Genomic DNA, 13,275 nt, shown 5'->3' with positions numbered 1-13,275 from the left:
AATACTGTTTCTTCTAAATGCTTTTAAATTGGTCATAATGTTAAACTGTTGCAATGGTGTATTTTAAAATGTTCCAAGTAGCTCTGAAATCTCAATCTGTGTATAGTGCAGCATACAAGAAAACGCTTAATTTTTTTATTGGCTGGTGGTATTACTGTCTTTGGGTGTTTTCTGAACAATGTAACTTCTTATGTAGGGAAGCTGTGACACCCTGTGGTATTATGGTGCCTTATGCAGATGCTTCTCTTTACAAGATTGGGACCTAACTTCAAGGTCTAAGAGCAAGATTGCCTTGTCTTGTCTGACAACTATGAAGTATGGAGCAGTTATTATTGGGAGCACTGTAAAGTGTTATCATCATCCAAGGATAAAGTGTGTGATTATTTTTGACTTTGCCACCAGAGTTTAATCATACTGCCTTGAATGTTGTAAGAACTGATCACAACAATTACAAGCAATTTCAGCCATGTTATGAAGCTGTAGAGATTATTTCCAAAGGGGCTGGCTCACATGAGTTTGAACGCCACAGTTTCTGAATGGTGTTGAATTCAATACCTACTTCAAGAAAAATCACTTGAGATACAGCTGTTCCAAACTGTCTGTGAACCAAAAAAAGAGAGAGAAGGTTGAGAAGTAGCTGTTTGAATTTTCAGCAATCTAGTACTCAAAAACTTTCTCAAAGCACTATTCAATACTTAGTTGGCACATAAACACCATTGGTGTGTGTGTGTGTGTGTGTGTTTGCCTGTGTGTAGATAAAACATCCTTTTGAACTATTTACAAGAGATGAAAGACCATTAAAGTGGTAACCTACAATTCGGATGTGAATGACTTTTTGTGATGACACCCTGGCCCTTTTATCATCTCTTCTTTTACTATTTATATCAAAGACAATTAATTTGTGCAAAGAGAATGCTCTTCTGATTGATGTTATTTAGCTTTCAGCCACAATAGCATTTGCTTCATCGTAAGCTGGAGATTTCCTGGCAAATATTAATATCTATTGGGCTATCTCTTTTGTTGTGGTAGCAGCTTCAAAACTCTCCGGATGGTACATCTAACTATGTGCCACTGACTATCAGTGCCATGTTAAGTGGGGGATAATACCATGCTTCTACAGGCAATCATGATGTTAGGCAAGTGAAGATCATGGTAATAATCAGCTTATTACGGCTCCAGAGGCCGCAGGTGGCCACTTAGAGTTGTCACATAATAAACTGGCTAGCGTATGGTTTACACTGAAGAAGTGGCTTTTGACTGTTAGATGGTATGTGACTTGAGTATGGTCCACACACTACTTCCTTCACAGAAGCATAGGAAATTTGACTGAATCATTTTATATGTGAACTAGTACTTAGTGCATTAACTTCTAAATTGTTTAGTATCCTTTATTGTATCTCTAAATTCAAAATCAACTTTAAAGGCGAACACATTTATTATGGCATATATATTTGTGGAGTACAATTAGCTTCATCAGATGTATGAAATGTTATCCTGAGATGTAAGTATGATTTGGAAGTGATTGTAAAATGTGAGGAAAGAAGAAAATGAAAGGCCCCTACACTGCCTATTGCGAGTAGAAGGAGTTCGTCCCACCCCTATCTGGAAGGATAAATCTTGTGGGGTTTATCTTGGATGAGAGGGAGGCCAGGCTGCTTATCACATCACCTTCAGTGGCCAATGGGAAGCTTTCTCCCACAGAAGAAAACTCCACCCTCCCTCTCCTTGTCAATTAACATCTGATGCGCTACTTGACTTTTTTATTCAGCCAGGAATTATTTTTCTGTCTTCCAGAATTCAGTCCACAGGTGCTTCATTCCCTATCGCAGACCCTTTTATTCTGTCAGTGAAATTGCAAACGTTTACTCTTAAGTGTCTTGTGTGCAAGTCTTCATTCTGGGGTCTAGGGGCAATGCAGAAAATAACAACAACAACAACAACAACAACAACAACAATTTATTATTTATACCCCGCCCATCTGGCTGAGTTTCCCCAGCCGCTCTGGGTGGCTCCCAATCAAGTGTTAAAAACAGTACAGCGTTACATCGGGATAATTATGCACTTCACATTGGTTACTCACAAACTGGTTCTTGATGGCACAGACAATGTGGCATTGGTAAACCAATTTACACACATAATGTGTTGAAAGCCCTTTGTGTCGGGATCAGTCCACAAGTGAGACTCTGAGACTCTTGATGGGTTGTGATCCATCATTTTCACACCACAGTCTCCCATTTGAAGTTTTGGGGTTGTTGTTTTATACTCTAGAGTGCTTATTTTGAAGTCAGTAACAGAGTATTCTGGAAGGTTAAAATGTTTTCCCTCTTTGATTTAGAAATATTGCCATATTGGACAGCAGATATGGGGTTATAGCCAATGTAGCACTGGGTAATGTGGAACTCCTCTCCACCCTTGTACATCCTCTAAATCTGTTTTGGGGGAAATTTGAGGAGGGTGTGGGGCATGTATAGGGGGCATGTATTGGGGGAGAAGGTGGGGAGTTCCATTGTGTAAGCTGGAATCATTGCACTGATGGAACACACAAGTTGGATTTGTTTCCATTTGTGGATGCTCCCATTTGTTTCCACTTATTCTTTTGTGTAGAGATGGGCCTATTTATCCTATCTGAGTGCAGAATTCCACTGCTGGCAGATTACAGCATATATGATATTGGAATATGAGCAAGTGAATGATTTCTTGGTGTCATCATGATTAGGTAGGTAATAGTGTTGCCAAAATAGTTATATGGACAGAGCTGACACCTGGATCTGCCACAGGGACTATTCCCTGTGTCTGCATCTCTGTTGTATGACCTGTTGTTGCTGACATGGCTTTGGATTCCATATTGTCATTTAAGTGAAGTACTGCGGAATGATTTTATTTTAATTTAAAACCAGTGCAATGAGGCTTGTCAACAAAAATATTTATTTGATGAGTGATCTGGGTCTCTTGAAGTCTGTAGAAAAATGGCCTTTGTCACTAATAGCATTAGTAATTGCAGGCATGGGACTTGCCTCTAATCTGTCTTGCTGCAATTCCTTACTAGCCACAAAACAGAAACAGATGGTATTGGTATACAGTGGTACCTCTGGTTACGTACTTAATTCGTTCCAGAGGTCCATTCTTAACCTGAAACTGTTGTGAACCTGAAGTACCACTTTAGCTAATGGGGCCTCCCGCTGTCGCCGCACCGCCACCACACGATTTCTATTCTCATCCTGAAGCAAAGTTCTTAACCCGAGGTACTATTTCTGGGTTAGTGGAGTCTTAACCTGAAGTGTATCTAACCTGAAGCATATGTAACCCGAGCTCCCACTGTATTCAGTTTTCAGGTCAGAGGTCTGTTACTCTCACTCTTTCCTCTTTCTTTTGCTTTTCTTTTCAGCCTTGTTCCTTATGCTGCGCATTTTCCATTTTTAGAAACCCCAGAGATTCATCATATGAATTAGGTCTTCCTCCTTTGTGCCAAATCAATGCCAAATCAGGTTCTGAACTGAATCTTGTGATTGGTGCACACTACTAATATGAAGATGTTACAATATTGACAATTTTGTTTCTGATTTGTTGCCTAACGTTCCCTGACATGGAATTTGACTTTTTCACAACTGCAATACATTGGGTTGATGTTTTTACTGAGATATCCATGACTACCGCAAGAGGGTTTTAGAGTTTTAGAAGAAAGCAAACCTGTTTCTCTTTCTACAACTCTACTAATCGTGGCTATTTTGGATATATATATAATCTCTGTAACCAGCTGAAATTTGTGAGCAACATACAAAAGTTGAGTTAAGTCTTCTTGTTCAAAGGGTTGCATTCATTTGATGGTATCATTTTCAAATCCTCAGTCATTCACTGGCAGAATGCTATTACATCCTGCAGTGACAGCACTAAATGTTATAATTTCTTCCATATTTGTTTTGTCTGTTCCTTGTAGTATGCTAACACTTCTCAATCTGTTTACCATATTCTAAGGGAGAAGAAATATGATATCTAAACATGGTAGAGGAACAGGTGATAAATATATTCATTGCAAAATAAACAGAAAGATATCAAATTACATCTGTTTAATATTTCATTTTATATATTTATTTATGGGTAATGGACCTTTGCTCAACATTTGCATTATACATTTGACAGTATATAATATTCTGTATAATCCAGTGGTTAGAAAAACTGTGGGTATTATGCGTTTTCAAGATGTAAGAGGTAGATTCACTGAATTAGATCTTAACCCTGAAATACCTCAGGCACTTAGATGGTCGTCTTAAGCACATTTTCCCCAACAGTTGAAACTCAAGAACTGCTGGGATGAGTGAGGTTGGAATAGGTGGACCTTGGGGCTCAGCTGGCATAATTTCCTCATCCTTGCTAATTCGGAGATGCACCAGTGTAAGTCTTTCACCCCAGCTCAGCTGGGCTTGTGGCATAACATACCAAAACAGGTCCCCCAAACAGGTGTTCCAGGGGCATGGCAGGAGTGAGGCAAGGGGACACACTTAATTCAGATTCTTTTCAGCTTAGTCACATGACCCTGTAATCAAGCAGAATTTACACTGGCAAAAGAGTGGTGTAAATCAAACTATTTTAAAGACTTGTTTCCCCCCTCAAGGTTTGAGTTATCTTAGACTGCAGTAGCCTTGCTCATGAATGAAGTTTGAATGAATGAATGAATGAATGAATGAATATGGTATTTATCCCAGTTTAAATTCACCCCATCTAAATTCCACAGGATTATTTTTAGGATTGCTCTTTCAAAAGGGACTAAGTCCCACTGAAGTCAGTGGATGTGCTTCTGAGTAAAGATGTTTGAAATTGCAGCGCTAAATCTCCATGGTATTACACAGGTAAATCCACGTGTTCAACACCCAAAGAACCATCTAGTTCCTTGAGAACTTTGAACATGTGTTTCTCAAGCATCTGTCATTTTCCCTGTCCTCTGTGGCAAATAGCTTTGGAGTCTGCTACCTTGGAAGTTATTCTAACTGAACTCTGCAAGACTTCCTCCTAAGTAGGCACATACAGGATTTGTGCTGTTAATCTTATTCTGAGGTGAGTTTCCTAAGCAGTTTGTAAGATGGCCCAAAGGTCTGTTGCTCAAAGGAACATAAAAAAGAAATCTCACGGGTACACTAAGTATCTCCTAGATCCCTGCCTTTCTCAAATCAAATAGTTTTGTTTAAAAACAACAACCCTCTGATATGAAGCTCATACTGAGCATGCCATTTTTATTTTATTTTTAAAGCGTCTCGTTCTGGATAACTTTTATGAGAACAACTCACTATAAAGCAATTCAATGTGTAGAAAAAGGATGTCATCTAATCACTCTGTACAATAATGGTATCATATGATCGGCCTGACTGAAATCCAGAACAAATAATTTCATCTATGACAATTATATCCAAAGAAATCATGTAAACCTTTCATCCATAGTTGTGTTACTGGTATATGTATAAGTACATGACTAGATTTTTGCAGACTTCCATCCATCAAGGGACATTTGCATTCTTTTCTTCAGTCCCTGCCCTTGCCCCCATTAGTTGATAGGCTCATGCCTTTTCCCCATAATCAAGACTGCTGAACTGATAGCAATATCATGTTTTAGAAGTTGTCTGCTCTTAATCTAATTTCCTTCTTATTAAAAATGGAAAACACTGAAACTAGAAAAGCTCATTTGTAATAAGGTTTTATTCTAGTACAATGGTATTAGATATGCTATTAAGATAGATTGTCTAATTAAAAGGAATGCATTTGATTGAATAATTTTTTTAATTATACTAAACAGAATCAATTTAACCTTTTAACTTCAGCTGCTTAATTGAATAGTTAACAGACATTGAGATGAACATGACCAGTTATACTTTAATTTCAGGGCAAGAAAATTAATTCCACAATGGAGGAAAATAATTCATTTACATATTCAGAACAACTTTGAAAAATGGGAGGAGAGAAGATAAATATATTGGTCTGTATTCAGCTAAATAGTTGCATAAGCAGAAACCTATGCAAGGATTTCCACTAGCATAACGGGACTTTAACCTGATTGCTTAGGAAAAAAGAAGATGTTTCATATTCCACTATCTTATAATGCATATGAGTTTTTAGAATGTTTTAACAGCATAAAGAGGTGTAGTCAACAGTACCTAACATTACACAAAAGAGAGAGGTTGGTTATCACTTCAGCTCCTTTAAGGGAGATGTGCTGATACGTGTTGCTGGCATCCGTCTGTCTCAGGAAATAAAACACAGTTATCAGAGGACATTTTTTAGTATTGGACTAGTGTGAATGGGATAAAAAGTATTCTCTGTGGGAAGCGGGTGGCGCTGTGGGTTAAACCACAGAGCCTAGGACTTGCCGATCAGAACGTCGGAGGTTTGAATCCTCGCGACAGGGTGAGCTCCCGTTGCTCGGTCCCTGCTCCTGCCAACCTAGCAGTTCAAAAGCACATCAAATTTCAAGTAGATAAATAGGTACCGCTCCGGCGGGAAGGTAAACGGCGTTTCCGTGCGCTGCTCTGGTTCTCCAGAAGCAGCTTAGTCATGCTGGCCACATGACCCGGAAGCTGTACGCCGGCTCCCTCGGCCAATAAAGCGAGATGAGCGCTGCAACCTCAGAGTCGGTCACGACTGGACTTAATGGTCAGGGTAAGGAATCCAGAAGTCCTATCTTCAGCAAATTAATATTCATTCACAGTGTTACTCAAGTCAAAAGAGCTTATACAGGAAAACAAAGTCATCTCTCTCGTAGTATATGTTACAAATAAACTGCTGCTTTTTGAAAATATTGTAGACGAAATTGTAAGTGTGACTTTCTGGAACTAGCTATTTGCCCCTGTTACTTCTGGAAAGTAGAAACACTTAGAAAATGCATTTATATTGCAATCTAGCTTTCTGTAAAAGGTCTTATGAAATATATATTATGTCAGCAACTTTCCAATTCTCTTATGTACAGTAAAAAAACCTTTAAATTATTCAATAGAACACTATTTATTTGACAGTGGTGGTGAACAATTCCCGCCCCATTAGAAAAAAATTATCATATGGTGAAAGTAATAAATGTAATATGGTAAAAGCATATACCACAGACATGTCTGCAATCTCCTTTTTATTAAATCTGACTGAAAACCTCTGTTCAGCTCAACATAATGTAATGTTCTTCTTAAGTTCTAGGCATGAATTTCAATGAACCCCTAATGAAAATGTCTGCTTGATTAGCTGAAAGTCTATCAACCTTTTTAAATTCAGATCTTCTTAAAACACACACACACACACACACACACACCCCTCTAGCTAAGCTCTCAACATAATAGAAGTGCAGAGAGAGGAAGGTAACATCTCACCGATACCTTCTGTGCTGTAATTTTGCCCATCACCTGCATTGAGATGTTTTTGGTGGTTTCAACACCCGGTGTGGTTTGTGGTAGATGGTAGCTCCATGCCTATGGAATGAGCTCCCATATCTATGTAAATACCTGGGACTTTCCCGTCTGTCTGACATCCCACTGGGAAGGAAGAATAGCAACCAGATGAGGAAGACCCATGCTGTGGGCTTCACTCACATGGTTGTGGTGTTGTCTCACACACATGCACCACTTCAATATGGAATAGTGCCATGGGAAAATGGCTGTGTGAAGGAGTCCTCAAAAATGGAGCAAAGTTAATTACTTCCAGAGCTTGTGTGTACCAGAGATGTAAGTCATGCTGTCACTTTTGGTTTTTATTATTATGATGATTCTACTATGGACACGATAAAAACTGATAAAAAGCTGTCCGTAACCTTGTAAAGTGTTGCTTCCTGCTGGATGTCCAAAGCACAGCCCTTTTTTGTAAGTAGGAGTTTCAGTAGGGACCTAAATAGTTCTCTTTGAGTTAAGTGATGGAACGCTGAGGAGATTCAGAGAAAGAGAATTAAAGACTTGAAAGAGGGAAGGCATTTGAGTATTTGCATGTGACAGTAAGCTAAGTCTTAATAAACCATAATTGCTTCATTGTTCCTACTTTGCTGCTCCTCTGGTGTTAGCAGGTAAACAAACAATTGTTTAGTGTGATGTCCAAATCCAGGATCATGATTTTCTGCTCCCTGATCCATAAACCAACAACAAACCATGGTTTAAGACTAGCTAGCAAGTGTGACGTTAGGGCAGAACAAACTATGATCTTGCGTTTGGACGTAACATTAAGCTATCCCCTCCATGGCTTGTTTACACAGTATGATTTATTAAGCGAAGAACTATGGCTTATCATTATATATGAACATCTTCTTCTTTTAACAAGGTTTTCAATCCAAAATTTTTGCAGTAAGAAGTGGTTTTAACTTTATGCATATATGTGTGACCTGACCTTAGAAATGCTAGGAAAAGCCATATTTATTGCCTTGTGGGGAATTGGCAAGTTCCTTTGTGAATTAAAACATTCTCTAGGTAGAGTTCACATTTCCTTCAATCTGCAGAAGAGCGAAAGGTTTAATTTAATCTCTATCTGACATCTTATCTCCCCTGTTTGTTGCATCTTTTCAGCTGCCTTTTTCTTCTTTTTAAAGCCTTTTGGTAATTCCCACCCACCCCCTCTATCATGTAAAGATTAGTAATCGCAGCCACCAGCCACATCAGTGAAAGCAACAAAAGTGTCTGTGATTTGACCTTTATTCAGTAGAAAGGAGATGGTATTACACAGCAGTGTTTACATTATTGCAGTGGGATACTGAAGCCCCTGTGTTCGCTTTTAAATCAAGGAGCTTGAGCCAGGAGAGAGGAACTTATTTCAAAGGCTTTCCTTGATATATTTGAGGTTCTTTGTAAGTGTTTCACACATCAATTTCTTCCTTCATTTGAGTCTTCTCTTACCTTACCATTAAATCTTTCTCTGTCTGTCTTAGTCCGATTTGGTATTGTTTCCTACTTCCACTATCCAAGTCATGTTATATTCAAGGCTGAAAACATGCTACAAAAAGAAAGCTGGAGGAGGAGATATAGTAGACATTATATGCTTTGCATTTGAAAGCTTCCAGGTTCAATCCCTGGAACCACTAGGTAAAGGATTTCTAGTGCAAGGCTGGGAAAGATGTGGAGGAGTAGATCACTGGTCTGACTCAGTAGGAGGTAGTTTTCTAAATTCAGAACCAAATTTGCTGGATCCGTTTGAGTTCATCTCTGGCATTATTTATGATGGCAGAACCAACGCAAATAATTCCATTATGCCAATTCACTTTTGGAGCATAGTTTGGAGCTCTCTGAAACAAAGTAACAACAATTTTATTATTTATATGCTGCCCATCTAACTGGGTTGCCCCAGCCACTCTGGGTGGCTTCCAACAAAATATTAAAGCACAAAAAACCTCAAACATGACAAACTTCTTCGTACAGGGCTGCCTTCAGATGTCTTCTAAAATTCAGATATATCTATTTCTTTTACATCTAAAGGGAGGGTGGTCCACAGGGCGAACGCGACAACCAAGAATGCTCTCTGTCTGGTTCCCTGTAACTTCACTTCTTGCAATGAACGAACCGCAAGAAGGCCCTCGGAGCTGAATCAGTGTCCAGGCTGAATGATGGGGGTGGAGACGCTCCTTTATGTATACACATACTTCAGAGCTGAATAAGGCTCTAAGCCAGAGCTTTCCAAACTTTTCATGTTGGTGACATACTTTTTAGACATGCATCATTTCGCAACGTGGTAATTCAGTTTTACTAGCAAACTGGGGGTTAAACTAACCACTTTCCAGCCCCGGGAGGAGCTTGGGGAACGTTCGTGCAACACACCTACACGCTGCAGCCAAAACGCTACAGTGTCATGACACACAGTTTAGAAAGCTCTGCTCTAGGCTCTGGAGGGTTGTTCTTGAGATCATTAGGATATGGCAAGGTCCTAAGGGCTTCTCTGCAGTGAACTCTCCTGAACCATCATCACCCTACCTAGCATATTAAGGTAGAAAATCAAAGAAAATCACAACCAGACTGGGAGGGGTGCAGACTGTAGGGAGGTTTCAGAAACTTTCATATGGAAGCATAAAATATCATTGCTGTTATAGCCGATTTTAAAGTGCCATCTATATTATTTAACCAACATTTTAAATGCTAAATTAAACTGAATATTTATTTTACCAAGTACAGAATGAAAAATATAATTCTGTCTATCTTTTTGAAGGCAATTGCAAATAAAGGTGATATTGTTATTGTACGCATCAGGAGTTCAAAATGGCATTTCAATATATTAGTTTGTTCTTCCAAAAGCTTCTCACTTCTTAATGCACACTTTTCCAGTGACCTTGGAAATGCAACATATTTCTTTGCCGTCTCTTCCAAATCCTTTGTTTCTAAAGACTTATTGCAATGTCGATCCACTGAAGACATTCAATCCGTTTCAGAAAGGCGACTTAATTACCTCCCTGCCAGACAAATGGCATGCTCTTCTTCAGGTTAGAATGTGTGGCAGCAGCATAGGGAACCTTATGTAATATTTAGTTGATGATTAATAGAAGGTTGCCTTTCAATCTCCTCAAAATCATTTCTTTAAAGATTTACTTGTAACACACTTGTAATTAAAATGTCTTGCTGAAGATACTTCCATGCTGTGTTTTTATCTCCTCTCCGTAGTTAACCTCCCATATTATTGTGTAGTTTTGTCTAGGATCAATTTTAATTATACATTTTATTTTTTTAAAAAATAAGACGTCTTAATGGAAGACTGAAAGAAGACTACTTTTACAGCTTTATTATATACATGTGCATGTTGCAAAACTATGAAAGCAATTTTTGTTACAGACATGCTACTTCAGGAGTGCCTAATTTCAGTAGAGAAATGGCTGAGGCCTTCCCTGCTCTCTACTATTCACTGTGACCTCTGAGTTTGGTTTGCAGCAACCACCTTCTTTTCCTCATAGCTGCTACTTGATTTTATTTTTTTATTGAAGAAAAACGCACGCATGCACACAAATATCTGGGCCTGTGGCACATGTCCATGGTGAAATAGACAATGGAAGCAAGACTTTGTATTGGGCCTTGTCTCCTCTGGAACTGGCCCCATTAGGATATATTCAGAGCTAGCCAAGAGGCTGCTAAAAACATGACTTTACGGCTGTAATCATTACAGATTAAAGTTCTCTGTTAGAGAAGGGTCAGAAGAGACATAAAGTACAACAACTGAGGTAGATGGGAGGCCTGGGAGCCCTCAGCAAGCCACTCCAAATTCATTGGATAAAGAGTGGGACATAAATGTTATTGCCTACTATAGTCTTCCTGCTTTTACTGTACCCAACCCCATTCAAATTAACTGACTCCGCTTTCTGGATTGTACAAACTCTTAGTAACAAAATAAAACATTTCATTAAAAAAGAATCTTCAAATTAATGCCTAGATTGTAAAGGGTTATCTTTTTTGCTTTTCCTCTGACCAACAAATAGGATATTAAGAAGCTTAGCATGCAATTCACAATACTCCATTATAAAACAACCTTTACTTTATTTTATTGTAGTTTGGTACATACCCTATAGAAGATCTCTTCAATGATTTTCAAGATGGACGAAGGCTCCTGGAGCTCCTGGAAGGTCTTACGGGCCAAAAGCTTGTATGTAAACATGTTTTCAGCCAGAAATCATATTTATGATATACCCACTATGGTTGTAACTGGATTTGACTTTTAGAGTGCATGAATTATATTGTGAAATTAATATTCATGGATCTCTGGTCCTTGAAAATCCCATTTTCTCTTTATGAAGCACTTTGAATTTTTACTGATTATAAGAACGTGAATTGAACCATAGGACTGGAACGTGTTAGGCTGAGCACCTAATAAAGTAGTATGACTGTATTGTGTACAATAGAAAGTAGCGAATTTGGGGTTTTGTGGGGAACAGTTTCTTAAAACAGCAACTCTTATTTGCCCTCCCCCCACCAGACCTTGCTAGTCAAATACCCAGACAAAAATGGGAGGGGAAGATGGTGAATTAACCAAAAGCAGAAACAAGCTGTGCTTGTTCGTGCAAACAGTTTTGAAACAAAATAGGGTACTGGAAGTTTCTGAATATATCAGTTGCAGTTCAGAAACAACCTCAAATTACTGAGCCCTCAAAATTCTGGGGAGAAATTTGAATAAGGAGCACTTAGGAAGAACCACAGCTTTGAATTCAAGCCTTAGACTGTCTCCAAACTATTTCTCTACCTCCTTAGTAATTCAATTTGTACACATAAATGCATGAGGATGAGGATGATATTTGTACCTTGCCCATCTGACTGGGTTGCCCTAGCCACTCTGGGCACAACAGCAATAGTTAGAAGCTATTACCACTATTATAAGCATTAGAGACACTTTTAAGGGTGCCACATGATGTTTGCTTTGCTTCTACAAGACATATAACAGTTACTGTGCTGTGTTTAAGCTGTGGAGCTCCTTGCCTGTTAATATTATTAAGCAAGCGCCATCAGTACTTTATTTTAGACTCTTCGGCTTACACAGACCTTTTCTGATGTACAGCTCAGCCATTGGTTGTTGTGTTTCACTGTCCAGAAGTTGACGAAGTATTTCATGCTGTTTTATGAATGTGTCAAATTCACTGCCTAGATGCATTGAGCCTCTGCTGGGGCAATGCTTTCTACTTGCACATCACCTCCCTCTCCTCTCTCTGCACTTACCCTGCACCCCGTATAAATCTGCCCCAGAGGGTTGGGGGGAATCCCCCAGAAGAAAAGTTCCTTGGTGCAACCAAACATCCTCACACAAGCACTTGCTTGGATAGGGTCATTTGTTTGTGTGTATAAATCTATAAATCAATAGGTTAGTTGTCAGCATGGTCCACTGCATCTTTATACATAACTTCTTCTTTTTTAATCTAGTTGCTTGTTTTTCCCTGAGCAGACTGAGAACAGATAGTGGGAAGCTTGCATGTTCCCCACAGAAAGCTTCAAAAAAGTTTTGTTTTGCTAGGCAAGAATGTTATTAAAATATAATTGCCATTAACTGTAGGCTTCCTTCAGTTAAAATGATGGAAGGCATTCTTCCCCATTTCAGATCAAAGATGAATCAGGGATAGTAGCTGAAGGTTATAACTCTAAATTTCAAAAGTAGATTTTATAATAAAAGTTGTAGAAATATATATTTTATGCAGTGTCGCAGCTCGTGACATTTTAAATCTTGTCGTGAATGTGAAATTACTAGCACTGTGACAGAGTCTACAATAAAAGGGTTAACTGGGACTATTAGTAATCCATCACTCTCTTTTCTTTCAGCCGCCGCCCATTTTTATTGTGTTCAATTTTTTCACATAAGAATGCTCATATATTGTTA

General features: G+C 38.7%; 1 protein-coding gene and 1 long non-coding RNA gene across 20 annotated transcripts in view; one reads left to right on the top strand and one right to left on the bottom strand.

Moving 5' to 3' along the window:
• Positions 1-13,275, top strand: part of DMD (dystrophin) — a 953,416-nt gene that overhangs the window by 298,427 nt on the left and 641,714 nt on the right. For all 19 annotated transcript variants that reach the window (XM_083612216.1, XM_083612211.1, XM_083612219.1 and 16 more), the window contains one exon: positions 11,467-11,559. In XM_083612216.1, the coding sequence (XP_083468342.1) occupies positions 11,467-11,559 (93 nt within the window). The remainder of the gene's footprint in view (positions 1-11,466; positions 11,560-13,275) is intronic.
• On the bottom strand, positions 5,812-11,546 carry LOC310762036. Its single transcript, XR_014547817.1, has 3 exons — positions 11,479-11,546; positions 7,775-7,881; positions 5,812-6,223 (listed from the first exon to the last, which is right to left on the bottom strand). It is a non-coding gene; the product is annotated as an uncharacterized lncRNA (long non-coding RNA).

This window comes from Podarcis filfolensis (genome assembly GCF_964270895.1).
Source record: "Podarcis filfolensis genome assembly, chromosome: 4".
NCBI classification, from domain to species: domain Eukaryota; kingdom Metazoa; phylum Chordata; class Lepidosauria; order Squamata; family Lacertidae; genus Podarcis; species Podarcis filfolensis.
The sequence above is the reverse complement of the archived record's forward strand: the minus strand, read 5'-3'. Positions and strand labels throughout refer to the sequence as shown.